This window comes from Eretmochelys imbricata, chromosome 1, assembly GCF_965152235.1.
Source record: "Eretmochelys imbricata isolate rEreImb1 chromosome 1, rEreImb1.hap1, whole genome shotgun sequence".
In the NCBI taxonomy this organism is placed as follows: domain Eukaryota; kingdom Metazoa; phylum Chordata; order Testudines; family Cheloniidae; genus Eretmochelys; species Eretmochelys imbricata.
In genome coordinates, this window is record NC_135572.1 from 336310143 (window position 1) to 336337953 (window position 27811).

The window sequence follows — 27811 nt, forward strand, 5'->3', positions numbered from 1 at the left end:
CTGAAGTCACTGCCCAACTTTAGATGTTAAAGCAGCTTGTTTATGTTCATCACAGTGTGGATTGTAGTGATCACAATGTATGCTGCATGTTGCATGACAGTGGTTTGAAAATGGCACTGGATGGCTCTGAAAACCCTAATGCATGATAGAATGAAATGAGGAATCATGGGAATTTAATTTGACACTAAACTCCAGAATTCTATTGCCTTCCAATAAGTATCTGAGTGCTCAGCATGAAAAATCCCAGAATGCACAGAACACAGTGGCAGAGCAGTGTACCCTGGGATGTCTGCCCAGAATGCTGGTTGCTGATTTCGAAACATCACAGTGCTGTATGGGTGCAATGATATGAGGCAAAAGTACCTTAATCACAGGATAACAATGTGATGTGTGTGCACTGCTTGTGAAACACTTTTTGCAGATCACATAACGCAGATACACAAAACCCATGGTAAGTTTCAAGTGTAGACATGCCTTAGGCCACTTTACTCCTGAACGAGAAAATCCACCTGGGGGTTTAATGTGCTTTAACTTCCACACATTTGGTTGATTTGCCTTAACTTTCTTGACAGTATCCATGTAGACATGGCCTTAGACTCACTTCTTTGCCCTTTTTCAGGTTTTAAGATGGTTTGTTTAATCTTTCTTTCTTTCAATAGATTCACCTCCTTTATACTGTTACACTCTCTCTAGCTTTCCCCTGCTTCATATTGATTTTACTTCTATTGCCTGTTTCTGTCTGCCTGTTCTACTTTTTTGCAGGACTCTTTCTAGCCAGCTGTCATGAAATCATAACTTCAACTTTCCATCCTCTTTCTGTAAAAGGAGCATCGCTCAAAACATCTTGCTGCTTGTTTGGATGTGCATAGTAATGAATATTTAACATCCTGTTAAATTCTGCCTTAACTTTACATAACTGTGAATCTTGCAACTTGCCAGAAATATCTTCTCTCTTTATTCTTTTGTATTTTAAATACATGTTTTCAAATGTAGTAAATGAGTTTTACATTCAAGCTACCTGCTACTTCAGCCAGCTGTTTTTTTCAAAATAATGGTTTCTTTTTAAATAATTGATAGTATATAATACAGTTGTTAATACTGTTTAATAAGGACTGTAAAGAGTATTAATGTTAGTCACTTGTTTTAGAGAAGAGAGAAAGACAGGATGTGCACATGGCATTGATTTGTAAACTTTTGTTGAGTCCTAATGAACTCAATGTAACTCGTAATTGACTTTCATATTCTTCTTTTAGGTAAAAAGAACATACTCCCATGGTACATATAGAGCTGGCCCAATGAGACAGATCAGCTTGGTTGGAGCAGTGGATGAGGAAGTGGGAGATTACTTTCCAGAGTTCCTTGATATGTTGGAAGATTCACCTTTCTTAAAAGTAAGGGAAAGACGGGAAAGGGGAGATATTCTTCCAAATACTATATATCAGTGGTTTTCAACCTGTGGTCCACCCCTGGGGATCTGCAGACTATGTCTAAAATTTTCAAAGGGGTCTGTACCTCCATTTGAAATTTTTTAGGGGTCCACAAATTAAAAAAAGGTTGAAAACCACTGCTCTATATTAAAGTGAAAGAACTGTAATACTTATTGTCTCACAGGTCTGGTTGAACACCCATGTTGGCCATTCACCAGCTCCTGTTAAGGCATCCAGCCATTGAGTTTCCAGGGTTTTTAAGCCTCGAGATCTGAACAGAATCCAGTTGCTGTCCTTGACACATACTCAGGATGCAGATCTTCTCCCTGGCACCCACTCCTGAGAACTTTGACCATGTGGACTACTGTCCTGTCCCTGGAACTAGTGCTGGCTCCTCAGGCTTCCTCAGAACTTAATAACACCCTTTACCTGAACTCCACCTGAAGGTTTGGCCTTCTGGTTTATCTCTTCAGGGGGGCATGTGCTTAATACACACAGACAAGATTGCACAAGATTCTGAACTACTACTGCTCTTTCTTTAATAACACAAGAAATATACATATCTACACAAAAAATAACAAACCCTACATGCATTCCTTGCCTAGGTTACCTGCCCCTTCCAGAGCATTCTTTGGGCTAGGGTCAGGGTTGTCTGGGGCCATCCAGAGTCCTTCTGTTTGCAGTGCATGGCTTGGGTTCTGAACTACGGAGCTCTCTTGCATCCCCGCCCCTCCCAGCTTGCTTCCTGTGACCTTGGCCAGACTGTCCCCTTTCCCAACCAAACTTCCTGTGGGTCTCCCTCAGTCTTCCCTTGTGAATCCTTTTATCACCTTTCAGTCCCTTAATCAGGTGACTGCTGGATCGACCTCAACAGGTGATCATGGACCCCTTTGCCAAGTGACTTCATTGCCAGGCAGTCTGTTTGCTGAGAAACCCCTTCTTCTAAGTGGAAGCCAATCTGTTACCTAGGATTTTTGTATTAGACTAAAGGACCATTTCGAGTTAATGACCCTCTGTTGTCAGTCCTGTGCCACTACCCATTGGAACTTCAGCCCAGCATGGAGTTAGAGGGGCAACAGAGAAGACTGTTTAGTCCCTGTATTCAGGATGGAGTTTTCATCTTGGTAAAGATAGATACAGAGAGTTTGTAATCTCCTGAATTGTTTAGAATTCATAAATTGTACAGACTGTTTCCTCAAGTCATCACACTTGCCTACATTCACTTATTTACCAGATCTGTTAACTTTTTTTTTTATTTTACCAAATAACTCTTTTTTTAAAATGTATTTGAAAATAACTCTCATCAAAATGTGGATTGTTCTATTTCCCATTAGTGTACATTGCCGTGGGGGACGCTCTCTAGTCTAAAATTAGAAAGTCGTAAAGATAGCGATGATGGTCCCATCATGTGGGTACGTCCAGGAGAACAGATGATCCCTGTGGCTGACATGCCAAAGTCACCTTTCAAAAGGAAAAGGTATGTTGAGATTCTTAGCTTGGTGAGTTATCTGGTTAGTTGTCTTAACCTGTCCCTTATTCCACTTATCCCAATGGCTGTTGCTCTATTATAGCATAAATCTTATGTTTATGTAGCTTTTTACCCCCAAAGAAGAAACAAAATCACTTCTTAGTTTTTAAGTTCTTCTAGGAAGGAAATGTGTTTTTTGTAAGCATTTGTACACCACCTAGCATAATGATGTGCCAATCCTGACTGGAGCCTCTGGGCTTTTGTAATGAATACTAAAATAGTAATTTTACAAACCAGACCATCTTTTCTTCACTCTCCCTAAAATGCAGCTACCTTGAGGTAACAGCATAAAGCAAAATTAAACGTGTTTTGGGGAAAAAGTGAAGAATGCTATATCCATATGAATGCTGCAGGGCAAATTTTAAGTAGGCACCACACGGTTACTCAAATTTAAATTTGGCCAGGATACTGGTATTAACTCCCCTATTCTTAAGTGCTTATGGACCTTTAAGTGCCATCGGACCTTTAAAAACTACAAGTGACAAAGACTTCTGTCTCATCTGAAAGATGGGACCTCTAACAGTAGAAAGTCACCATAACATCATATTGGGGTACTGATTTAGATAATGACTCAAAACAAAGAGTGCTACCTACAGAATCAAACATAACTTCTTTTAGCATGTAGATTTTCCTTGTGGATTTCCCATCCAAATATTTTCTAGGTGGTTCCCCTAGTTTGTAGAATCTCAGATGTCCGCCTAATGTGATATGGTCTCTCACTATCAGCCTTAGACTAGCCATAGAGTGATCATAGAGGATCTGTTCCACCTCACTGGTGTTTTCTCCTTTTACTCTAACATGTCTAACGAGTAGTCTTGCAAACCTTTTTCCTTCCCAGTGCTGAAATGTGGAACAGAGCTGTAATATACAACACTCAAATTGTTCAGTAGAAATGTAAACAAATGAATTTGAATGCACATATTATTACTTTTAGCATTTCATGAATGTTCCCTAAATTACTTTTGTACTGTTAATCATCCTGTAATCTGGCCAAGATGTTCTTATTCTAATATATGTGCATGCTGGAGGAAGACATGGATCGTGTTGAATGTAGAAATCTATAAACTTGAGCATGGGGGAGTGTTAGGTTTTTAGTTGTTTTTTATTATTATTTTTTTTAAACAGAACTACCAATGAAATAAAAAACCTGCAATACCTACCTCGAACTAGTGAGCCCCGTGAAATGCTCTTTGAAGACAGGACACGAGCCCATGCAGATCACATAGGACAAGGTTTTGAACGACAGACTACAGCTGCTGTAGGAGTGTTAAAGGCTGTGCACTGTGGAGAGTGGTAGGTGTCAACTGGTTTAGTCTTGTTAGACCTTTGAAAAATACTTGCATGAATTTCCATTTATAGTTGCTAGAAGGATCATCAGCTAATATGTTAATCCAGTTACTAGTATGTTTTGGAAATAAGCCATAACTATTGAATAAACTATATTTTTCTTTTGTCTTGAGGAGCTAGGTATGCTGGGTACATTCTAATGTAGATACAACTTTGCAGTCTGGTGGAAACTAGAATGAGGCCTCCCCTGTCTCAGTAACAGCTTCAAAAATACAGTTGTGTAAATTGTAGCACTCAGACTTTTCTTGATGTTTGTGAACCAGTATAGTAGTGGTTTGCCTACATTTTTATCTGAACTGCACATAGAATCTTCTGGGAACATTTTTCTCTGTCTGTTTGGATGAAAACAAACATCACAATTCTGGTTCGAGGGAATGGTGGTTGTTTTAAGCCTGGTGGAAGTTGCATGGCATTTCTTTAGTGTCCCAAACAGTCTGAAACTCTTATATGTGATCCAGGGGATCAGCCTAGTTCAGCAGAAGCCATTTTTGCTTGCTTTATCAGAAAGAGAAGAAAGTGCATTTTAGCTGGGTTCTCTCATTGAGCCGGAAAAGTGATAATTAGAGGGATTTTTTGGTCCTCTTAACTTCTGTCTCTGAGACTGGCATGTGGTGCTGTAGTACATTACCTTCTGTAATTCCCACTCAGTTACATAGGTGCTGGAACTAGGGGTTCTGGGGGTGCTGCCGCACTGCCGGGCTTAAAGTGGTTTCCATTATATACAGGGTTTACAGTTTGGTTCAATGGCTCTCAGCACCCCACTATAGAATTGTTCCAGCACCCCTGCTCAGTTATTGAGAACACCCTTGCTTTTTATAGTTTGATTGGCATGGTTACTGAGACAAGAATTCTGATATTGCATCAGAACCCAGACTTAATCCTTCTTTGGGTGAAATGGTGCAAATACGTGTAACAGTGCATGAACCAGAACTTGTCTGTAGGTCTGTAATAAAGAAATTCCCCACAGGAGGGAACTGGGTCATTCAAATGTGAACCTTTTTTTAAGCTTCAATGCCTGTAGTCTAGTTCCTGCAAATTCATGACCGTTCCACATTTGACTTGGAAATATTGGTACCGTTCTATTAACTCATTCATAGTTGTGGTAGTCTCCTTTATTGGTCACTTACAAGTTGGCATTTAGTGAAGCTGGATTTCTGTTGTCAAAAGGTTGGATTTCACTTATGGCAAACTTTTATATCAGGCAGAATTTGTGTACTTTCATATTCAAAGTTGAATGAAATTTTTTTTCGATCTTTCATTTTTTAGTTGTTGATCACTCTATAAACTCTGAGTATTGTTCTATACATATTGTCAAAGGCAAACAGATCGAAAATTACATTGATCCATAATTTATTCTGTGGTTAGTCCTGGACCAGTTCCAAAAAAGCACTGCTTGGTTCAGGGACCAGTGATGATTATTAGATGAAATAGCATCTGCACAATGAGGACTGACCATGAATATACTGTTGAAAAGATTGGCGTCTCCACATTCCATTGGAATAAAGCATGGATTTATAACCCTAGAACAGGGCCGGGCAAACTTTTTGGCCTGAGGGCTGCATCGGGTTTCGGAAATTGTATGGAGGGCCGGTTAGGGGAGACTGTGCCTCCCCAAACAGCCAGGCGTGACCCGGTCTCTGCCCTGGATTCCCACCCACCCACCCACACACACTCTCTTCTTGCCTCCTGACCCTCCCCCTCCCCCTGGACTCCTGCCCCATCCAACCCCCCCGATGGCCCTCCCAGGACCTCTGCCCCACACACACACCCTGCTCCCTGTCCCCTGACTGCCCCCGGAATCCCCACCCCGACTGCCCCCCGTCACCCCATCCAACCCCTCCTCTCATTCCTGATTGTCCCCCTCCTCCCCCCCGGACCCCTGCCCCATCCAACCACTCCTTCTCCCTGTCCCCTGACTGCCCCCCTGCTACCCCATCCAACCCCCCCTCCTTCCTGACTGCCCCCCCGGGACCCCTGCCCCCATTCAACACCCCTGTTCCCTGCCCTCTGACCACCCTCCCCCCCCCCCAACTCCCCTACCCTCTATCCAACCCCCCCGTTCCCTGCCCCCTTACCGCGCTGCCTGGAGGACCTGGCTGGAGCCAGCCATGCACAGCTCAGCTCAGAGCACCAGGTCAGGCCAGGCTCTGCGGCTGCGCTGCCCCAGGAGCTCACTGCCCTAAGCATTGCGCCAGCGGTGCAGCGAGGTGAGGCTGTGGGGGACGGGGAATAGCAGGGGAGGTGCTGGGGAGTAGCCTCCAGGACCAGGATCTCAGGGGCCGGGCAGGAGGGTCCTGTGGGCCGGATGTGGCCCGCAGGCTGTAGTTTGCCCACCTCTGCTCTAGAAAGACAAGAGATTGGACCATAAAATGTCATTCTATTATTTTTATTTATTTTGTTCAGTTTAAACATTTTAGTGGTAGATTGTTTCTAGCTCTGGCAGATGACTAATTTTTTATACTGTCTGAAAATTTTTAACATCAACATTAACTTCCTGTTATATGCGGTAGCCAACTTTGATGTGCTTGCTGATGATCAGCTGATATCACAGCTGAAGTGAAATGCCTAGAAATAAGTGATTTTTAAAGCATGGTATCTTGTGGGCTGTGAAGTCTTAGGAACACTTTAGAATGACAGTACTTTTTGTTTTAATAAGAGTTGTTGGCCAGCTTCAGTCTATTCAAAAACTGCAACTGATGCAGAATTCAGCAGTGCCCTTATTAAGCAATGTTTCCTTCCTTGAGCCTATTAAACCTGTGCTCTGCACTGTATATGTGGTTTCCGAATTAATTTTAAGATGTTGATATTTTACCTGTAAGCCCTAAAAGGCCTAGGATCTACCTGTGTAAGACCTTGCCTCTTTCCCTATAACATGATGCTTCAGTGGCAGGATTAGTGGAGGTACCTGAGCTTGGAGCCCTTTGGGTTGATCTATATAGCATTTTGGAGTGAGTCTCTCAGATCAGGTCAATAAACTTGGGCTGACAGGATTTGCTGGATAGACTGCTTTGAGTTGCAGCTCAGTCTGGAACTTGGGCTCTGAAGCCCTCCTCCTCCCTACACTGCAGAGCCCGAATTGCAACTTCAAAGCACTATCTATACAGCAATTTTTAGAGCACTAGTGTCAGTCCCACTAATCCAAATCTGTCTGGGCTGGAGGCTTGCTCCAACAGTATGTGCAGACCGTACTCTTAGATAGTAGGGAGAGGGGTTGCTGGCAGAGCATTTTGGAATTTACTTCCTTCCTGAAGGAAGTCTGAGTTTGTTAGTCTTCAGGGTGTGCTGAAAGGCCCACATTTTCTCCTTTGCCTGTGAAGAATTGAGTGCGGGGTAGAGCTAGGCAGTGGTGATGGGGATTGTGTGTGGTGAGTGGTTCATTTTAGTTATATTTGTTGTCACTATGTCTTTGAGTTGATTTGGGAATTTAGAATGTGTATTTTAGTGTATTTTTAAAAAACTGTCAAGAGCACCTAGAGCAAAAGATGGGTGCTCTTTTTTTGTTGTAGTTAGAACATATTTATCTTGATTTATACAAATTATGGGTAGTTAGTGATTGTGGAAGCAAAGAAAGTTTTAAAGGCATAGTTCTTACAATGACCTTTTGCCACCCTTTATTCAAACTCTCAAAAATACGCATTTGGTGAAATTCAACAAATCTACTTCATATGGTCCAGGAAAACCACTCTGAGGTCATGGGATCATGAGATTTGGAATGTCATGATGACAGCTTCTGCTATCTCTTTACTGTGTGTTTAAAAAATTGTGTCCCAAAGGGCAAAAATCGATGTGCACAGAAATCTCAACTTGCATCTATCTGGCAAGGACAGGGGAATATGAACAGTAAAATACATAGTTATGCTATTCCAAAGTACAAAATGATATGTAAATTGCATGAATTTTTCTTTTTTGTATTTAAATGTATTGCAGCTTGCCTCTACTGCTTGGATGCGTTATAATGCTATATACATATATATATATGCTATATATAAAATATATAATGCTATATATTTTTAGTAGAAATAATCTAAGTTTTTAGGTGTACATGTTTGTCCTCTATTCTGTAGTACAGCCAAGCTGGAATGTGATTGGAGAGAGGAAGAGCTCCTGCCCTGCAGAATACCTTTCAACTCAAGGGAAGGTACACAGGGCAGGAAGCTAAGAGACCATGGGATCTAAAGTCACCCTATCCTCACTGACTGCTATAGTACTCCTAAGGGCATTCTGCACCAAAAAATTAAAAATTCTTTGCACAATATTTTAAAATTCTGCAAGTTTTATTTGTCAATAAATAAATGCAGAGGCTCCAGCATGGCAGTGGGGAGCACAGGCCACTGGCCACACGAAGGTAGGCGATCACCCTGAAGCTCCTGCACCCCCAGGACATGGACTCAGCGGTGAAGCTGCACCCGACCCTGACATAGCACAAGGAAACACCCTTGGGCTCTTCCCCCTGCACCAGGTGTGGGGCAGGCAGACTCAACCAGGCAGGATCAAAGTGTGGAGGTGCTCAGTGTGGTTAGATCCAGGTGTGGGGTGAGAGGATTCTGTGTGGGACAGTCTGGGCACAGGCAGCTCAGTGGTGGGTCTAGGTGTGCAGGGATCTGGATGCACAGAGGCCCATTGGGGGGGGAGGGTGTTCCAGGTGCAGGGGCAGTGGGACTCTGCAGGGGCTTCCAGGTGAAGGTGGTTGGGGCTCAGCGGGGGTTGGGAGGGGGGGTCTGGATGCTGCGGGGAGTGGGGCTTGGGGGAGGCTCTGGGTGCAACTAGTTGAGGGTCAGTGGCATGGGGGTCTGGATCTGGGGGCTCAGGGTGGTGCAGGGGGTGGGGCATCAGGGTCGTGATTTGAGTGCAGGGAGCTCAGTGGGGGTGCAAGGGTGGGGGTCCAGAGGTAGGGGATCTGAGTCCAGGGCAGCTCCAGATGCAGGGGCTGAGGTTCAGTGGGGTGGGGTTCAGGTATGGAGGCCTAGGGGGGTTCTGGATGTACCGGGTGAGGCTTGGCAGGGTTGTTTGGATATGGGAGGTCCAGATGCACGGGGGTTGGAGGAGCAGCCCCCAGTACAGTGATCCCTCCCACCACAGCTGAGGAGCAATGGGCCCTGCTGGAGCAATGTGCTCTGGCCCCTCCCCTGCTGTTCCCCCTCCCCTGCAGCCTCAGCTCGCCATGCTGCCAGTGCTCTGGGGCGACTGGGCTGCGAGCTCCTGCCGGGCTGCGTGGCTGCAAGAGCCGCCTGCCTGCCCAGGTGCTGTAGACTGCGCGGTGGCGTGGCTGGCTCCGGCTGGGCAGCACGGCTACCAGTCCTGGCGCTCTGAGTGGCATGGTAAGGGGGCGAGGAGAGGGAGGGTTGGATAAGGGGCAGGGGGTCCCGGGGGACAGGGAGCAGGGGGGTTGGATGGGGGTGGGGTCCCAGGGGGGTGGTTAGGGGCGAGGGGTCCCAGGAGGGGGCGGTCAGAGGACAAGGAACAGGGCAGGTTGGATGGGCTGGAGGTTCTGAGGGGGACAGTCAGGGGGCGGGAAGTGGGAGGGGGCAGGCTGTTTGGGGAGGCACAGCCTTCCCTACCTGGCTCTCCATAGAGTTTTGGAACCCCAGTGTAGCCCTCAGGCCAAAAATTTTGCCCACCCCGATGTAGAGGATAACACTCGTTTCTCTAGCTCAATTGTTAGTCTGTACTCTGAATCTGAAGGACAAGAATTTGAACTCTTATGCTGACCCATGTGGTGGGGGGTCCTTATCAAAGTTGGCTGGAAAACAGCCTTTTCCTCTTGAAAAATTTAAAGTAAAAAAAAATTGTCATTAATTGGAAGGAAAGAAATCAAAAATTTTAGATTTTTTTTTTCAGGAGGGAAAAAAACATGAATTTTGGGAGAACCAAAACGGAAACTTTTTGTTGGCTCACTGGGCTACTGGCTCTTCTGGGCTGCCCAAGCAAGCCCGCTATCCAGAGTTGCTGTAGAGTCATGCCGTGCTGGAGGAGTTCAGTGTGCTAAGCTACAAGACAGAATGGACTGATTTAAATTACCGTTTTTCGTGATAATTTGAATCATTAAACCTTAATTTAAATTATTTATTTTAATCTTGTTTTGCATTTGTAGTTTAAAGACAAGTTCATTTTCTTTGGTATAATCATTAAACGTAATGATTTCCAGCCTTTACAATATTACTTTTTGCTAAAGAGAGGATACACTGTATCTATTTACATTTATTTAAGCAATTATATATCTCAACATTTATTAAGATTCTTAATTTTACATTTTTTTTATAAAATGGTGAATGACACATTTCTTGTTTACTAGGTGATAATTTTTTACTCATGATTTGTGTCAAGCTGCATTTGGATGGAAATTGTAATTCAGTTAAATGCACAGCATTTTAAAATAGTTTTTATTGGTTAAGTAAAATTGTCTTAAATGAATTGGATACATAAGAAAAAAATTAAGTTCATTTTAGAGAGGTTAGCCAGAGCTCGTCTCTCTCCGGGGTGGCAGGGAACCACACCGCCTGACTACCTTTGGGAATAGTTCTTGCAGGGAATTAGTCCGGCCATGGGAGTCTTCCTCTACGCCTCAGTGAAGGTAGAAATAAACACCGTGAGCCCAAGCCCTAGGTCAGGGCGGGGCACTGGTGAGTCAGGTGCTCAGGCCCTCAGGCAGGGGCTGAGCAATAACAGTTTATAATGGCAAGCCCAGGCCCTTGGTCAGGGCAGGGCAATGGTGAGTCAGGTGCTCAGGCAGGGGCTGAGCATTAACAGCATATAATGGCAAACCCAGGCCCTAGGTCAGGGCGAGGCAATGGTGAGTCAGGTGCTCAGGCCCTCAGGCAGGCGCTGAGCAACAACAGTATGTAGTAGCAAGCCTAGGTCAGGGCGGGGCAATGGTGAGTCAGGCTCTCCCACTCCACTGCGTCCCAGCCTGGGGCCCTAGCAGCGGCAGCAGACCCACTCTGCTGCGTCTGTCCACAACACACTGACATGGGTTCTTGCAGTGCTGCGGCCAGATTAGGGTTGGCTGCCTCCGGGCTACTTCCAGACTCCCCCTCTTGAGTACATGGGTCGGGGAGTGTCCTTGGAGGACCAGCACCATGGGTTCCTTGGGATAGCTGGCGAGGGGCAGACTCAGCACCTCCTCCTGGTAGCTGGCGCAGGGAAGGTCAGGCCAGTCCTTGGATTTACCGCAGGCCGGTGGGGTTTCCCAATCGCGAGCTAGGCCGGAGGCGTCTGGCCTCCCCAGCAGCTGCTCTCCCTGTGAGCTCTGAGGACGGGCCTTTATACTTCCAGGGCAACGCCTGACCATCTGGAAGGTGGGCTCAGAGCTCCCTGGCTCCGCCAACTCTGGTGTCCAGCAGGACTTGTCTCTCTCTGGGGCGGCAGGGAACCACACCGCCTCACTACATTCATCAAAACATTTTGCATTTAAAACTGATTAATTAAATAAAGGAAATTTAATTCTAGCCAGTGAATTGACTTTTTTTTTTTTTTTTGGATAGCATGTGCCAAATTTTCAAAGGTATATAGATGCCTGAAGTTGCAAAGAGATGCAATTTTCGAAAGAGCCTAAGTAGGTTAGGAAACTACCTCCCAGTTTGAAAGTTTGAAAATCACTCTAAGCACCTATTTATATCTATAGGCACCTATATACCTCTTAAAGTCTGACCCCGTATCTTCCATGTTTTAAGAATTAGTAGGTATCCTCTTCTTCTTCATGTGTCTACAGACATCTATTCCACTCAGGTGTGCACATGCCCAGCAAACCAAAGCCAGAGAACTTTGCTTAGCAGTACCCTTTGGCCCTTGTAGCCCTTCCCAAGGCTATTTAAGTCCAATGCCATATCGACCCTACTCAGTTCCTTCCTGGCTTGAGTTGGAGCATTCTGTGTGGTATTTACCTCTCACTTGTGGTGTTAACTCAGAGTTTTCGGGGGGGGGGGTGTATATAATTAGTAGTAATACCCTTAGTGTTCAATTAGTTAGATTAATAGTTTTGTTTTTGCCTGGTGCAGTGCCTTCTCCAAGTTGCAAGAAGCATGTCTCATGTGGGGTAGCCATAACCAATAACGATCCCCATACTCATTGCTTTTTGTGCCTGAGGAAGGGGCATATTTAAATACTCCATATGCAAGTCTTTCACAAAGAGGACACTGTAACTAGAGACTTGCACCTAAAGCAGCCCCTGATAGAGCAAGCCATGAGGCCCATTATGGTTCCAGGACCAGATCATCTGGCCTCTTAGAGGCCTTTGGTGCTGCTGAGACTCTTCTCCAAGGAGGAGAAGAGACTGTTACCTTTCCTCTCATCCCCTGAGAAAGAAGACTTATAAAACTGACCATAGTCACTCTAAGGTTCAGGGAGATTCTTTATCCTTTTCTAAGTGGGGTGCTGGCTGCAACCAGGTTTCCTTGAGTACACAGGATAGAGCAGGGCACTTTACCCACTCTCCAGTGTCATGGTAAGATCGTTTACAGCACCGTATTGTCGACTTGGTACCATTAGTAGAGTGGCTGTTGAATCTGGTACCAACAACGTGGGTCTCAACACTGACCATACTGACTCCACAGGCTTTTCAAGCACCTGCAGATTTACTCTGCCTTTCTGTGCTGGACTCACCTGTGATACAGGAGTCTTCAGCTGTGGCTGTGATCTTTGGACCGTCTGGGTTGGTTGCCTCAGAATACAGGCTGTTGCAAGTGTTGTCTCTGGCACCATTTAAGAATCAGGCTGCAGAGACAAGACCACTCTCCTTGTTGGCACTGAGGGAACTCTTGTATACTGATTCCATCTTCAGCCCTCAGAGACAATGTTGGCTTCTACAGGTCTGATACAGGCTGGAGCTACGAATGCAGTACGTGCGTCTACTTTGATACCAATGTCTATTCCAGTATTGAGTGTTAGTGCTGCCTTAATGACACTGCCAATATTCAAGGCACTGACTACTCTGCCTTCTTCTGTGCCCATATACTGTGCCGATGAGTCAGTCAAGACATGTGATGGCTCCACCAGGCATAGCTCTTCCATCCCCTTTGGATTGTTTGGAGGGTTCCTTGCGTTCAAGTTCAGAGTCAGCTTCCACTTTTTCTTCATCCATATAGCAAGCTCAAAAGTCTTCAAGATCTTTAGGGGATCATGATTAGTACCAGGATCGGTACCATTTTTGCAATAGAGGTAGGGGTTCATAGCCTAGTTCCTACTGGCCCCCAATGCCATGTCTATTTCCTCCATGGCATTCATGCAGTCATTCCAGGGCATGATCATCAAACCCTCTTCCTGTCTCGCCTCCTGACCCAACTAGGCTGGAGATGCATACTGAGATTGCGCTCTCTGAGCTGATTCATCTGAGCAGGAGTAAGCAGGATCCCAACAGAGCCCACTGGCCCCACTGTCCTTTTCATCTTGTTCATAGGACAGTTCCACTCTACCAGGTTCCTCCCCTCCTGTGCCTGAGGATTTTAAGTCGTATCAAGATCTTCTAAGGTGAATGAATACAACTTTGGGCATTCAGACAGTTTTTTCAGGACAATACCCATACATGAGTAGATATTCTCCAGTGTTCAGTTCCAGAGAGTAGGTCTTCCTGTAAATGAAGCACGTTGGCATACCCCAGTTTTCTTACTGCCCACAGCGAAGTGCGCTGACAAATGGTATTATGTCCCTATGCAGGGTTTTGAGTGCTTCTTCTCACATCCAGCCCTTAACTCTTTGGTTGTAATGGCCGTAAATGACAGATAGTGAAGGGAGATTTAAGTCAGTGCTGAAAGACATAGTCTAAAACAGGGGTGGGCAAACTTTTTGGCACGAGGGCCACATTGGGTGCGAAACTGTATGGAGGACTGGGTAGGGAAGGCTGTGCCCCCCAAACAGCCTGGCCCCTGCCCCCTATTCGCCCTCTCCCACTTCCCATCCCCTGACTGCCCCCTCCTGGGACCCCCCTCCCCAAACTGTCCCCCGGGATCCCACCCCCGATCCAACCCCCGCCCCCACCGCTCCCTGTACCCTGACTGCCCCAACCTATCCACACCCCTGCCCCCTGACAGGCCCCCAAGGATTCCCATGCCCTATCCAACCCCTCCTGTTCCTTGACCCCTAACCGCCCCAAAACCTCCGCCCCATCCAACTGCTCCCTGTTGCCTGACTGCCCCCAGGACCTCCGCCCCAACTGCCTCCCTGCTCCCTGACTGCCCCCCGCCCCAACTGCCCCCTGTCCACTGACTGACCTGGCAGGCACTATCAAAGTATGATTTGTAAATTGGGAGACTATGTACAAATGTACAGATAAATTACCAGAATCCTCCAGAGAAGAGTTTAATGTTTGCATCGAGGAAGGCTGTCTAATCACTAAGACATCTCTACAATCAGCACTGGATATGGCGGATGCCTCCAGTATTATGGCCTCAGCTGAAATAATGAGAAGAGCTTTGTGGTTATGGAACTCTGGCATAGCCCCTGAGGCCCAACCAAGCATGGAGGATTTACCAATTGATGGTTTAGTTTTTGTTTTCAGAGAAAACTGGAGAGACATTACACTCTTAAAAAAAAAAAAAAAGACTCTCAAACTACTTTAGGTTCATTGGGAGCGTATACCTCAGCGATAGAGATGTCACTCGGGGAGTCAGCAACAATAGTAGCAACATTACCGACTACATTTCCAGTGGTACTTCCAGCATTCGGCTTATCGAGATAGAGAGCAGGACTTCTCCAGGAAAAGACATCAGTCGCAAAGGAGAAGGCCTTGTCATTCTAATGTCAACCAACCAGATCATCCTCTACCAGCTTTGGGCAAGCAGTTAATTTGACTCTCCTATTGAAGGCAGCATTCTACGTGAGATCTTCTTGATTGTATCTGGACAGCCTCTCCTGTTTTTTCAGTGATTGGGAAGCAATAGCCAATCACAAGTTGATCCTAAGCACTGTGAGTTCAGGTTATGCCGTCCAATTCCTGTCCATACCTCTTTCCCACCCACCTATCTCCTTTCTTTTCAGGGACAACTCTTGTGAGTCACTGTTCGTTCAGCAGATCCAGACTCTCTGTGCTTTGGAAGCCATAGAGGAAGTTCCCTGTCAGCACTGAGGAAAGGGGAGCACTGCTACTTTTGATGCCCAAGCCCATGTCTTCCTGTACCTAGACAATTGGCTAATGAGGGGCAAATCAGAAGATCAAGTCCTCCATCATGTCCAGCTCACGTTAGATCTGGGGCTGATTTTAATCAAAGAAAAGTCAACATTTAATTCCAACACGAAAAATCAAGTTCATTGGACCCTACTAGACTCTACGAGTGTGAGGACCTTTCTCCCTCAAGAGCGATTCAGAACAATTAATCACCTATTTGTACCTTCAGTCTCATGCTTCAGCTACAGTCCATGTGTGCCTGAGGTTACTAGGTAGAGTTGCCAACTTTGGTTGGATGAATTCCTGGAGATTTCATCATATGACATAATCTTTAATTAAAGCTTAATCTTTAATTCCTGGAGACTCCAGAACAATCATGGAGGGTTGGCAATCCTATTACTATGCCATGTGGCTCCAGCATGCAAGATTGTGCCTTCATCCTCTTTAGTTGTGGTTGAAGTTGCCTATCACCTGAATTGTTAGTCTTTGGACAGCCTTGTGTGAGTGCCACCAGCAACTCTGGAGACCCTGCAGTGGTGGACAAATCAGATCAGTGTTTGTGAAGGTGTTCCCTTTGACCATCCTACACAATAGGTTGGCGAGAACATCTGGAAACATTGAAAGTTTGAGGTTTGTGGACAGAACAGGAAGCATCTCTTCATATAAACATCCTGAAGCTTCAAGCCATTTGCAATGAGTGCCATGTCTTTTGGACACAGATCAAGGGCACAGTGGTTCATATCCTCACCAACAATACCACCGCAATGTATTATGTGAACAAGCATGGAGAAGCCCACAACAGCCAACTTTGTCAGGAAGCAATGAAGTTTTGGCAATTGTGTATCAGGGAAGACGACATTCTCACAACTGCTCACTTGCCAGGTGCTCAGTGTCACTTGGCTGATCACCTCAGCAGGAACTTTTCCCAGAATCTCTGAAGAGTGGCGTGCTGTCTATTTTGAAGGAATGGGGCATTCCAATGATCAACCTATTCGCAATGAAAGACAAGAAGTGCAGTCAGTTTTTGCTCCTGAGCAGGTTTCAGTCCAGCCTTATTAACTGACCCCTTCCATTTGAATTGCAGATTGGCACTGATGTATGCCTTCTTCCCCACTCATTCCCTAGATGATTCTCATGCTGAAGCTGGATCATGCCAAGATGATACTCATTGCACCAGCTTGATGGAGACAGTGCTAGTTTTCCAACCTTCACAGATTTATTTTCCTCATTCCTGACCTGCTGACACAATGCCACCGTCAGATATGGTATCCAATGCTGAGCAGTCTGTACCTGATGGCATGTATGCTGCATGGTTAGATGAGCAGGAAGAACAATATTTGCAAGCAGTGCGGCAAGTACTGCTTAATAGTAGAAAACTTTCTACTAGGGCTACCTGTTTGGCTAAGTGGGAAGTGTTTTTTGGTTTGGTCAGAATTCAGCCAATGCTAGTATGTATTCAAGACATTTTGGATTACCTGTTGCATCTTAAGTTCTCAAGTCTGTCGCTCAGCTTGTTGAGGGTCCACTTAGCAATGATCTTAACATTATATCCTCTGATCCAAGGGAAGCTGGTGTTTTTCAATTGCATTGTAGTTAGATTTCTGAAAGGTCCACCTCTTTCCACTTGTAAAAGAATAGATTCCTTTGCGGGACCTCGATACTGTAATGGCTGCCCTCGTGGGTCCTCTGTTTGAGCCCCTAGCCACTTGCTGTGTCTCTACTGTGCCAAAAGACAGCTTTTCTTGTTGCCATAACTTCTACAAGGAGGGCTACTGATTTGCAGGCCTTCATGGCACAGCCTCTGTATCTGATCAGTTTTTCGAAGACCAGGTATCCTAAGTTTTTGTCTGAAGTGGTGTCACACTTTCACCTTAACCAAACCATATAGTTACCTGTATTTTTTCCTAAGCCTATCTCAAATGCGGATGAGCAGTGACTTCATTCCTTGGTGATTTCTGCACACGCTGTTTCCAGATGTATTACCACAGCATATGGGGTAACTCAGTCCAGACCTCCATGGCCACAGAGACTGGTGGCTCATTTGACAAGGGATCAAGCGCCTTTTGTTGTGCTTCTTAGTGACTTTTCTATATTGGACTTTTGCAGGGCCACTACCTGGTCTTCCACACACATTTTTACGAAGCATTATGCTATTACGACAGCATCTAGATCAGACACAGAATTTGGACAGGCAGTTCCAGCAAGAATTTAAGAAGACTCTGAGCTACACTTCCATTCATTACTTGAGTCACCTGAGTGGAATACACATCTGCAACTGCTTGAAAAAGGAAAAAAATGGTTTACCTGTGCTGTAACAATTGTTCAAGATATAGGTGCAGAGGTTTATTCCAGGACCTATCCTCTCTGCTTGGAGTCTTCCATCTTAAGATTCTGGTGCGAAGAAACTCAGGGGAGTCAGGGTGGTGCCACCCTTAAATAGCCATGAAAGGGGCTATGAGGACCAGAGTTCCCAGTGGTACGGTTAAGCAAAATTCTCTAAAGCTTCAGTGTGCTGGGCATGCACATACCAGAATGCAATACATGTCTGCACCCACATCTCAGAGAACAAGAGTTACCCTACACCTGTTTTTATTCATAGATGAAAGAGTAAAACTAGCTTTCTTGCTTCTTCAACTCCCATTGGTTTCTCGGTTTTGAATAACTAGTCCAAATAAAGAAAATATTCTCTCTACACCTGCTAGATAAGCTGAAACCAAAAATAATTAAGGCTAAAGCTTTTCTCCACAACAGAAACTGAAAATACAGACACTTGGAAAAAATGTAAATACCACCTGTTCCTTCATTATGAACACTGAATATGATTTAGTTACTTAATGCAGTACATGACATTGTAATACGTTTATAAAGCTTGAGTTGGCCTCAGAAGATGTTTTCCCCAAGCTCTGTGTATAGTTTAAAAAGCAGCACCCTTTAACTTCTTAAACTTTGAGTAGGGGTCATTGATGCAGCATATTTTTTATTTACTTAAAATGATGTTAATAATTATAGTAAGTTTAGGCCCTGACATAGGTTGTCATGATTTCAAATTTAATTTTAAATAGGTTTGTTTATTTATCATCAGACTTTATCTACCCTGCTGCCTCTGGAACTTGGAAGCCAGAGAGGCTGCTGAGCAGCCAGGAATCCTGGTCATCTGTACATTGCACACAGTGATGGAATTTGTTCTTCCAGTTTTCTTTTTAAATGGTTTATTCCCAGTGAATAAACATCCTTAATAACTGGTTTTATAGTTAAAAAGCATTATCTGTCAGTTATGGTGTGACAGGCATTTCAGTTTGGTCATTTGTGTTGCACATCAATTGCTTCTATTCCATGTTGGCATGTATGCTGCCCAGTGATTGTTCATCAGAAGTCCAAATTTTATGTTTCTGTTGTTTCTAACGTTTAAACAAAAAAAATGCATAAAAATACCTTTCAGGCCACCTTAATGTGTCATGAAACAAAAGAACAAACTGACGACTCCAATTTATCTAAAATCCTTTTGCAGGTCATCTTTAAGCTTCTATCAGGGAAAGAAGGCAAGTATGTATGCAGCTTTGTGGGAGGGGAAGAAACGTACCTTTACCCAGAGTGCCTAAATATCCTAGGTAATATACTGTGTTGGGATTCCAATGTCCTCAGTGTAATTCTTTTCCGAAATAGAACGATCAAAAAGAATAATCCTTCATCCACTGTTGTCTTTGATACCTTTCTGCATCTTGTCCAGTACATCTCAAGCTATGCATTTTTTGCCAGAGGGAACTTAGGCATTAGCTGTATTGTCTTATTTCTAGATTATCCTTATGCAGCAGTTGGTAATGTTCAGGTGGCAAGATGGCAATGGAGTTGACAGCTTGATAAGATAATAGAAGAATATTCATTCATGGATTTTTAAGGCCAGAAGTGATTATTATGGTTATCTAGTTTGACTTCTTGTTTTGTATGATGCAATATGCACAAAATTCAAAGTTGACCTGCAGAAGAGTTTGAGAATTGGGTGTTTACCTTTTGTGTAACACTTCATTTTAAAAAAATCAGCTTGTCTTTCTTCCTTTTAGAAAGATCAGGAATATTATGTTGTGCCATGTATTCTCTGGTTTTGTGAAAGGATTTCTTGGAATTTATGAACTCTTCATATTTAACTGAAATAGTGGGAGTATTTGAATCTTTAACAAAGATATCCTTTCTCCCACGTGCTCATTATCATTAGAATTGTAAACGTTAATAAAAACAACTTAAAACAGCCGAACAAATTTCTTTCCTTTTATGTTACTCAGTTTTCAGTCTTGAGATTTCACTAGTTATTCAGTCACCATAGTGTCTTTCAGGGTAGACAAGACCTGAATTTCTGAAGAGGCAGTAAAAAAATAATCTTTTTGGGGGGAAGAGACAGAACATTAAACTTCCATAGCTTCATTATACATCATTAAGAGAAAAAAAAAGTATAAAAATCCTATTTTTTTCTTTTCAAGCTATCTATAATGTTTTTAGATTTATTCCATTGTTTGGTTTATTTACTTGGCTATACACAAATTTACTAAAAAGCACCCATCAAATTCTCGAGGCAACCTTGACAAACTTTTTAAAACGCACAAATAAATAAACAGACTTGCCATTTCTCCCAGATATATTAACCCAGCAAGAACAAAATAATTACATACACAAAAAACTGCATTAAAGAATGTTAATATTGCAAAGTCAAGCACTCAAAGATCAGGAAATGCCAGAACTGAGGTTGCCTGTGGGATTTTCAAAGTTTATAACTTGGTGGCCTTGGGTGGATTTTTCACGGGGACAGTAAGGGTATGTCTACACTGCAATGTAAGCCCAGGATTAGTGGAACTCAAGTCAACTGACCTGTGTTAGGAAACCCTGGACTTCGGGTTAAAATACAATATAGACACTCACGTTAAGAGTTTTCTAACCCTTGCTCAAACCTAGGTCTCTAGCATCCATGCTGCAGTGCACAGACCTCAGTCAAAGTAACCACATCTGAATCCTTAGTGTTTCCCTCCCACCCCACCCCCCAAATGTGGCTGCTCTAGCCCTAGGACTGTGGTACATTGTGGGAAAACTTTACTCCACACCCTGCATGTTACCAGGAAGCAACTTGCTTTGCAAAAGGCTTGGTCAGTTTGTGCTCCATTGCAAACCCAGGAGGTTCTCTGATAGTGTGCTTGCAGATCAGAGATCAGAGGAGAATGGATTAACACTGACCTGCACTGCTGACTTTTGGAAATCGGGGGAGGGACTTCCATTGTCAGTAGTTTGTTTGGATAGAAAGGACTAAGGAAGTTGTCCCGTGGAATTGTGGGATTCTTCCGACTAATTCCTGGAATCTAAGTCAAGCGGGGCTGCATCTACACTGCAAAGCAACAGGACTCGAACCCTGGGTTCTGGCTTAACTCGAGCTCAGAACTTCCAGCTCTGCAGAGTCTGAGTCCTGGGTTAGCACAAATGCAGTGTAGACGCAATTGGGTTAGGCTTGAGCCTGAGCTGAAGCATCGGTTTACGTTGCAGTGTAGATATACACCAAAAAATACCTCTCTGACTCTAGAACAGTGATTTTCAACCTTTTATTATTTTCGGACCCCAAAAAGATTTCAAATGGAGGTATGGATCTCCTTTGGAAATTCAACTCGTGTCTGCAGACCTCTCCCATAGAAGAAAAACTAACGACAGAATTCAACTATAAATGTTGCACATGCTCAGCACGGCATTTGACACAGTGTGAGAAAGGGGGCTAAACTGTGGGTTTTTATGGTAACGACAACACTTCCGGGTTTTGACCTGTAGGTCAAGGTGTTCACATAATTTTGATCAAAAAAATGGAATGCCTTTTCTGGGATCTGAAATCATAGTCACCTTTCATGGACACTTAGACATAGTCTGCAGACCCCAAGTTGAGAACAGGGTCTTAAAATGGGAAATGTTGGGCAACCTTAACTACAGGTGTCATAGCCTATAGAAATTACAGCATTGTTAGAAAAATGATTAAAGACTGAAATGAGCTTCCAATAAAGCATTCTCTTCTTTTAAATCTTTTTGTACTTTTCTCTAATGAAATTACTTAGGTATTTGTTTTTAAAATTTTTATACTTTGTAAAAGAAAACATCAATCTTTTTGATGAAACATGAAAGTTGAGCTAAACCACAAGTCAGAAAAATGAATTAAAATTAATTCTGCCCTGTTGCATGTGTAGGGGTGTGTGTACACATCCACATTGTGACAGACGTCTCATTACATGAACACAAAGCTTATTTAGTAATACATAAATCTACTGAACATTTTGAAAGGCTTTAGAAAGAGAAACAGTTGATGCTTTGAATTGCAGATTGTCTATTTTGAGTAGTTGTATAATGAGATCATGTAAATGCATAAAGTAACAAGATAAAGTTAAGGCCACTATAGGAACCTTAGCATTGAGTTGTCTGAATTTTTAAATTGTGCAAAAATATTGTCTCTTTTTTCATTTCACTCTCAAGTTTATGATGCTCAGGAGTGAGGTATAAAAATGTGACTTCATTTGTATCTGAGAATGGAGATGACACTTCTTCATTTTGACTGACTAACTTGTAACAATTAGAGGTATCCAAAGAGTCAGAACGTAATTCAGTTCCAAATATTAATGGATTAATTATTGTAGTTGGGCTATTTTGATTGAAGGATGCTTGTAGGTGCTTTTCACATCTTGTATATTTAAAAAGTTGGCTAAAGTGTCAGAGCCACAGGCAGTTACTCTTTTTATTTTTAATGCATGTATATGATCACATTTCTTTCAAATTCAAATCATAGAACCATAGGGTTAGAAGGGGCCACAGTGGTCATCTAGTCTAATCCCCTACCAAGATTCAGGATTTGTTGTGTCTAAACCATCGAAGACAGATGGCTATCCAACCTCTTTTTGAAAACCTCCAGTGACGGAGATTCCATGATTTCCCTCGGCAATTTATTCCATTGGAAGTTTTTCCTGAGATTTACTCTAAATCTGCTATGCTGTAGTTTGAACCTATTCCCCTTTAGTCCTGCCCTCTGTGGCAAGGGAGGACAGTTTTTCTCCATCTTTCTTACGGAAGCCTTTCAGGTTATCTGAAGACCGCTATCATGTTCCCCCCTCAGTCTCCTCTTTTCCAAACTAAACAGATCCATTTCTTTCAGCCTTTGCTCATATGGCTTGCATTCCATCCCTTTGATGATTTTTGTCACTCACCTCTGAATACTTTCCAGTTTCTCTACATCCTTTCTTATACATTGGTGACCAAAATTGGACACACTACTCCAGCTGAGGCCTAATTAGCGCTGAGTGGTACTATCGCCTCCTGTGACTTGCATGCTATACCTCTGTTACTGCAACCCAAAATTGCATTTGCTTTTTTTGCAACAGCATCGTATTGTTGATTCATGTTGAGGTTGTGATACACCACAACTCCCAGATCCTGCGCAGCTGTGCTGACGCCAAGCCCGTTATCCCCCATTCTGTATTTGTGCATTTGGTTTTTCTTCCCTAAGCATAGCACTTTACATTTGCTTTTGTTGAAGTTCATTCTGGTGTCTATAGACCAATTCTCCAATTTATCAAGATCCCTTTGAATTTTAGTTCGGTTCTCCAAAGTGTTTGCATCCCTCCAATCCCCTCCCCCGCCATCTACAAATTTGATTAGTATGCTCTCTTTTCCTACATCCAGATCATTAATAAAGATGTTAAACAACACCGGACACAGAACAGATCCCCATAGGACCCCACTTCAGACCTCTTTCTAATCTGACATCATTCCATTAATAGCTACTCTTTGTTGTTTAACCAATTATGTATCCCCTTAATGGTAATTCTACAAAGCCCATGTTTCTCCAGCTTACTTATGAGAATGTGATGTGGGACTGTGTCAGAAGCCTTGCTAAAATCCAGGCATCTTATGGCCACCGCATTCCACCTGTCCACCAAACCAGTAATCTTGTCAAAGATGGAAATCAGTTTGGCATGATTTGTTCTTGGTAAATCCATCCTGGCTGCTAGAGATCACCCCTTCATCCTCCAGGTATTTGCAAATGGAATATTTTATACAAGTAGCTTCCCAGGTATCAGTGTCAGGCTGACTGGTCTTCAGTTCCCTGCCTCCTCCTTTTCAAAGATGGACACTACACTAGCCCTTCTCCAGTCATCTGGGACCTCTCCTGTCATCTAATTTGTGTTGTAAGCTTTGGAAATTCTCATTAGAGTACTGTCAGTGTCTAAATTTCATAAGGGAACATCCTAGTTTAGCACAGAATTTATAATTTGGTGTCTTAATGTAATGATGGAGGTTACATACCTGACTAACTCACTATTCTGTTAAAACAAACAAACAAAACCAACCTGATGTTCAGATTCTTTAGTTTCATCGCTGAGATTGTAAGTTATTGAAGAAAAACAGCACATGGCCTAAACATTTATCTCAGTTTTAAATTAACTGTAATTTTTAGTCTGCCAACTCTTTAGAACTTAGAGTAGCCCCATGTGTTAGTCACCAAGTAATTAGAAACAAAGATGAATTAAAGGGACACAATCAGCTTGTGTTTTGTTTTGTTTTTTAAATAATTGACTTTTTTGAAGTCCCAGGTGTTTCAGCACCTATTAAATATATTTTGAATAAAAAACAAAAACTTTTTTTATATAAGGTGTTTTCGCCTCCCCTATTCTTCAGTAGTCTTTACAGAAGAGAGAAACAATTAAAATAACTGTTAGGTTGGTGTTTCTTAGACTTTTGAAAGTTGAGGCCTCCTTCAGAAATCGGTTATGCCCCTCTTCAACTATGCCATGTTAGCAGGGCCTTAGGGGGAAACTTGAACTGACACTTTTCCATATCTTCATCTGCCCACTTCCACAGCAAGTGCCTTGCAACCCTGCAAGGGAGATGCACTTTGTGTATTTGACAATACTTAATGCAGTTTTTCCCATCGCACAGGGAAGATGTTTTCAATAACTTACAGTTATCCTGTTAATTGCAACTCCAGTATGCACAACATTTTACACCAGAAATGATTTTCAGGTAGGCATTGTTCCTATACATATTTCTGCAACCAGTCACTTCATATTATTACAGAATAGAGCAGACACTTCAACAATTACGTTTGTCTTTAATATATGCCTAAAAACCTCTATTAAATCCCCTTTCCCATCAGTGTAATATTTGAATATCATCCAATTCCTCTCATCCTTTCTACCCTATAGGAGAAATAGCATGAGTAGCTTGTGAGTGGGTGTGTGTGCGTATGTATGCTGTTGAAGGAGAGCTGAGTTTTGGATTCAGATGTGAAAGTAATAAGGAACATGGTAAGTCTTGCTTTTTGTGAGAGAGGGTTCCGTTATCTGGGGTCCAGCATCTGTGAAAATTCTCTCCTGTGTTCTTGAGCCTCTTCCCTATGGTTGACAGTTTCATGGTTCTAACTGAATGATGCAGCTATTGTGGGAAGTCATGGTTGTGGGATGAGAGGTGAACTTTCATGGAGGGTTTTGAATATTGGGAGAGAAATGAGGAACTGGACTCTGAATTCAACAGGGAGCAGAAGAAAAGAGCAGAGCAAGGCACTCACAGCAACTTGAGTTGCTAATCAGACAGGCTGCTGTATTCATTGTGTAGCTTCATTCTATTTATGAGTTATAGTAATCAAATCCTAGAGGTCACAAATGCATGGATCACTGTGGCCAGGTCTGTGTTTGATGTACAGTCTTCTGGCCAGTTGCCAATAGAAATGAGTGGATTTTTGCAGGCTTGGCTCTTTGGACTCTGCTACTGTGTGACCAAAGGACCCTGCAGCTGCAGAAACAATAAGGAGTCCTTGTGGCACCTTACAGATTAACAAATTTATTTGGGCATACGCTTTTGTGGGCTAAAACCCAGTTCATCAGATGCATGGAGTGGAAATGCCCAAATAAATTTGTTAGTCTATAAATTGCCACAAGTACTCCTTGTTGTTTTTGCTGATACAGACTAACACGGCTACCACTCTGAAATTTACACCTGCTGATTGAATTAATCTGAGGTTATCTCCCCCAACTAGGGGGGAATGTTATAAAGAAGATAAGTTCTTCCCTCTTTCGAGCATTACCTCAGTCTTGCATAGATTCAGTTTTGTCCTGCTACTTTCATCCAGGTGATGATTTCAGCTAGGCTTTGAGAAAGCTGGGAGATGATGCTGGGCACATTGGCATAAAGGAAATGTGGAGCTAGATGTTGACCATCAACTTTTAGTATCTCAGCCCATGTTATCTCTCCAGTTCTCCCAGAGGCTAAACAATATAGGGAAGATGATGGAACCTTATAGGGTTCCATAGGGGACAGCTTTTGAGATGAATAGTTGCCCACAAATAAGTGTCTCTGTTTGGCTAGAAGCATGTCAGAATATTTCTCTCCATCCCTAGGGCAACTTTAAAGGTAGGACACAAGTATTTGGCGATCTTCCTTCGTCATTGTACAGAAGGAAATTATTTATCAGAGCAACAAGTGCTCTGTCTGTACCATTCTCTAGCCTGACAGTCTATTAGTAGAACATGCTAGAACATCTAACCTCTGCCTTTCTTCATGATGAAAGACCGTCACTGTCGGTGGCACTGGTAGAAACTGGTTAACTGAATTATATTCCTGAAAGTGGTTGGTATGGTGTAGCTGAAGAGTTAGTCACTAACAGGCTTTTTCAAATTTCTTTTCAAACTGGAGTTGTAAAATTCATTTTTAGATTATGTTTGCTTTGTTCTTGCTACAGAGACTAACAAAGTCTGTAGCAATTTAAATTGTGGCCCTGACTCTGCTTTTTTTTTTTTTTTTTGGTAGGCCTGAGCAACCTCGTATAACCAAAGATGTAATTTGTTTTCATGCTGAAGATTTTTTAGAGGTAGTTCAGCGAATGCAATTAGATTTGCATGAGCCGCCACTCTCACAGGTAAGCTTATTGTGAATTATTAATCATGAATATTTCTCATGTTTTAGAATAGATTTTTCATCTTTAATCTCATTTTTCCTCCTCCAGTGTGTCCAATGGGTTGATGATGCAAAACTTAACCAACTGCGAAGGGAAGGCATTCGATATGCTAGGATTCAATTATATGATAATGACATTTATTTTATTCCAAGGAATGTTGTGCACCAGTTCAAGACAGTTTCAGCTGTATGCAGTTTGGCTTGGCACATTCGGCTCAAGCTATATCACTCAGAGGGAGAAGTTTCTCAAAATGCAAGCACCTATGAAGCAGGCACATCTGCAGACCCCATGTCTTCGGTTATTGGACTTCAGACTGACAATGTAATCTGTACAATAAGCAAAAATACCTCCGAAGACACCAAATTTTCAGATACTCTGCAAACTAAATATGTACAGCAGGAGTTCACACAGATAAAACATGAACTTATTGCATCTCACCGAATTAAAGAGGAATCCATGAATGTTAATCTCCCTGAGAAGACAATGGCACCTAATGATATGGAATGTCAGAATGTCAAAGGAAAATTGGATAATGTGGAATTGACAGGATTTAAGTGTAAAGTGGACTCTAAATTTGAACCTGGCAATGACTTACAGGATAAGTTGTGCTCTGGAAGTCACATAAGTCTATATGATACAAGACAACAGGGTTCAACATATCCAAATCTGCATGGACAAAGAGAAGATGACTTTTTGTGCTAAATTTGTACATATCGTTTTAAATTCCTTTTTAAACTGAATGACGTAATAATGTAAAGATTCATAAATTCTGTGAGGCAAGCTTGTGACTTGCCCTCGCATCTGTTACAGAAAATAGTTTATGTAGCTTTGTAACATTCCTCAGTGCCTGTCCATAACTGTGAAGTATCAAAGCACTTAGGGCCAGATGCACTGTAAACACTGCAGGTTTAACATAAAGAAGTCTTTAAATAATTTGAGTTGTAGGTTTTAGAGTAGAGCTGACATTTAACATATATATTTTTTGTAAGATGAGCCAGAATTCTTTTTGACAATTCCAGGCTTTTCCATAGAGCTTATTTATACCAATTTTTTTCATTTTAAATGTGTCAGCACTGTAGTGTAAATAGCTTTTTTAAAAATCTTTTTAGTGTGATTTATACTGAAATGTGAGCCGCTTAATAAAGGTTCAGAATAACAAATTGGTTTTATTTTTGTGTCTGCAGAAAAGAACTCATTTAAACTGCCTCTTTAAACTGTTATGTTTCTACTTGTGCTGTACTTGTTGGAAGACCCAGTTGTACCCTTGCTTGTTTCTGGAGTGAGGAGCTGCAGCAGACAAACAGATAGCCTGGGGCATTCTGTATTTGTAAAGAAAGATCAGTCTGAATGCCCTCTACAGGACTACTTGCAGCTGCTTGTTAAAAGTGTACCATGCACTCCTTCCTGTCTGCTGGCAGATGAACAGGAGAGGCCCAGCCTTATACACAGTCCTTTAG

At 42.8% G+C, this 27811-nt stretch overlaps 1 protein-coding gene across 3 annotated transcripts in view; it reads left to right on the forward strand.

Moving 5' to 3' along the window:
- Nucleotides 1–27523, forward strand: part of RSBN1L (round spermatid basic protein 1 like) — a 95111-nt gene extending 67588 nt beyond the window's left edge. For 2 of the 3 annotated variants that reach the window (XM_077836048.1, XM_077836057.1), the window contains 5 exons: nucleotides 1254–1391; nucleotides 2762–2904; nucleotides 4081–4248; nucleotides 26207–26315; nucleotides 26403–27523. In XM_077836048.1, coding sequence (XP_077692174.1) covers nucleotides 1254–1391; nucleotides 2762–2904; nucleotides 4081–4248; nucleotides 26207–26315; nucleotides 26403–27056 — 1212 coding nt within the window. In that variant the 3' untranslated portion in view covers nucleotides 27057–27523. The remainder of the gene's footprint in view (nucleotides 1–1253; nucleotides 1392–2761; nucleotides 2905–4080; nucleotides 4249–26206; nucleotides 26316–26402) is intronic. The other variant, XM_077836066.1, reaches the window with a different exon arrangement.
- The last annotated feature ends 288 nt before the right edge of the window (nucleotides 27524–27811 follow it).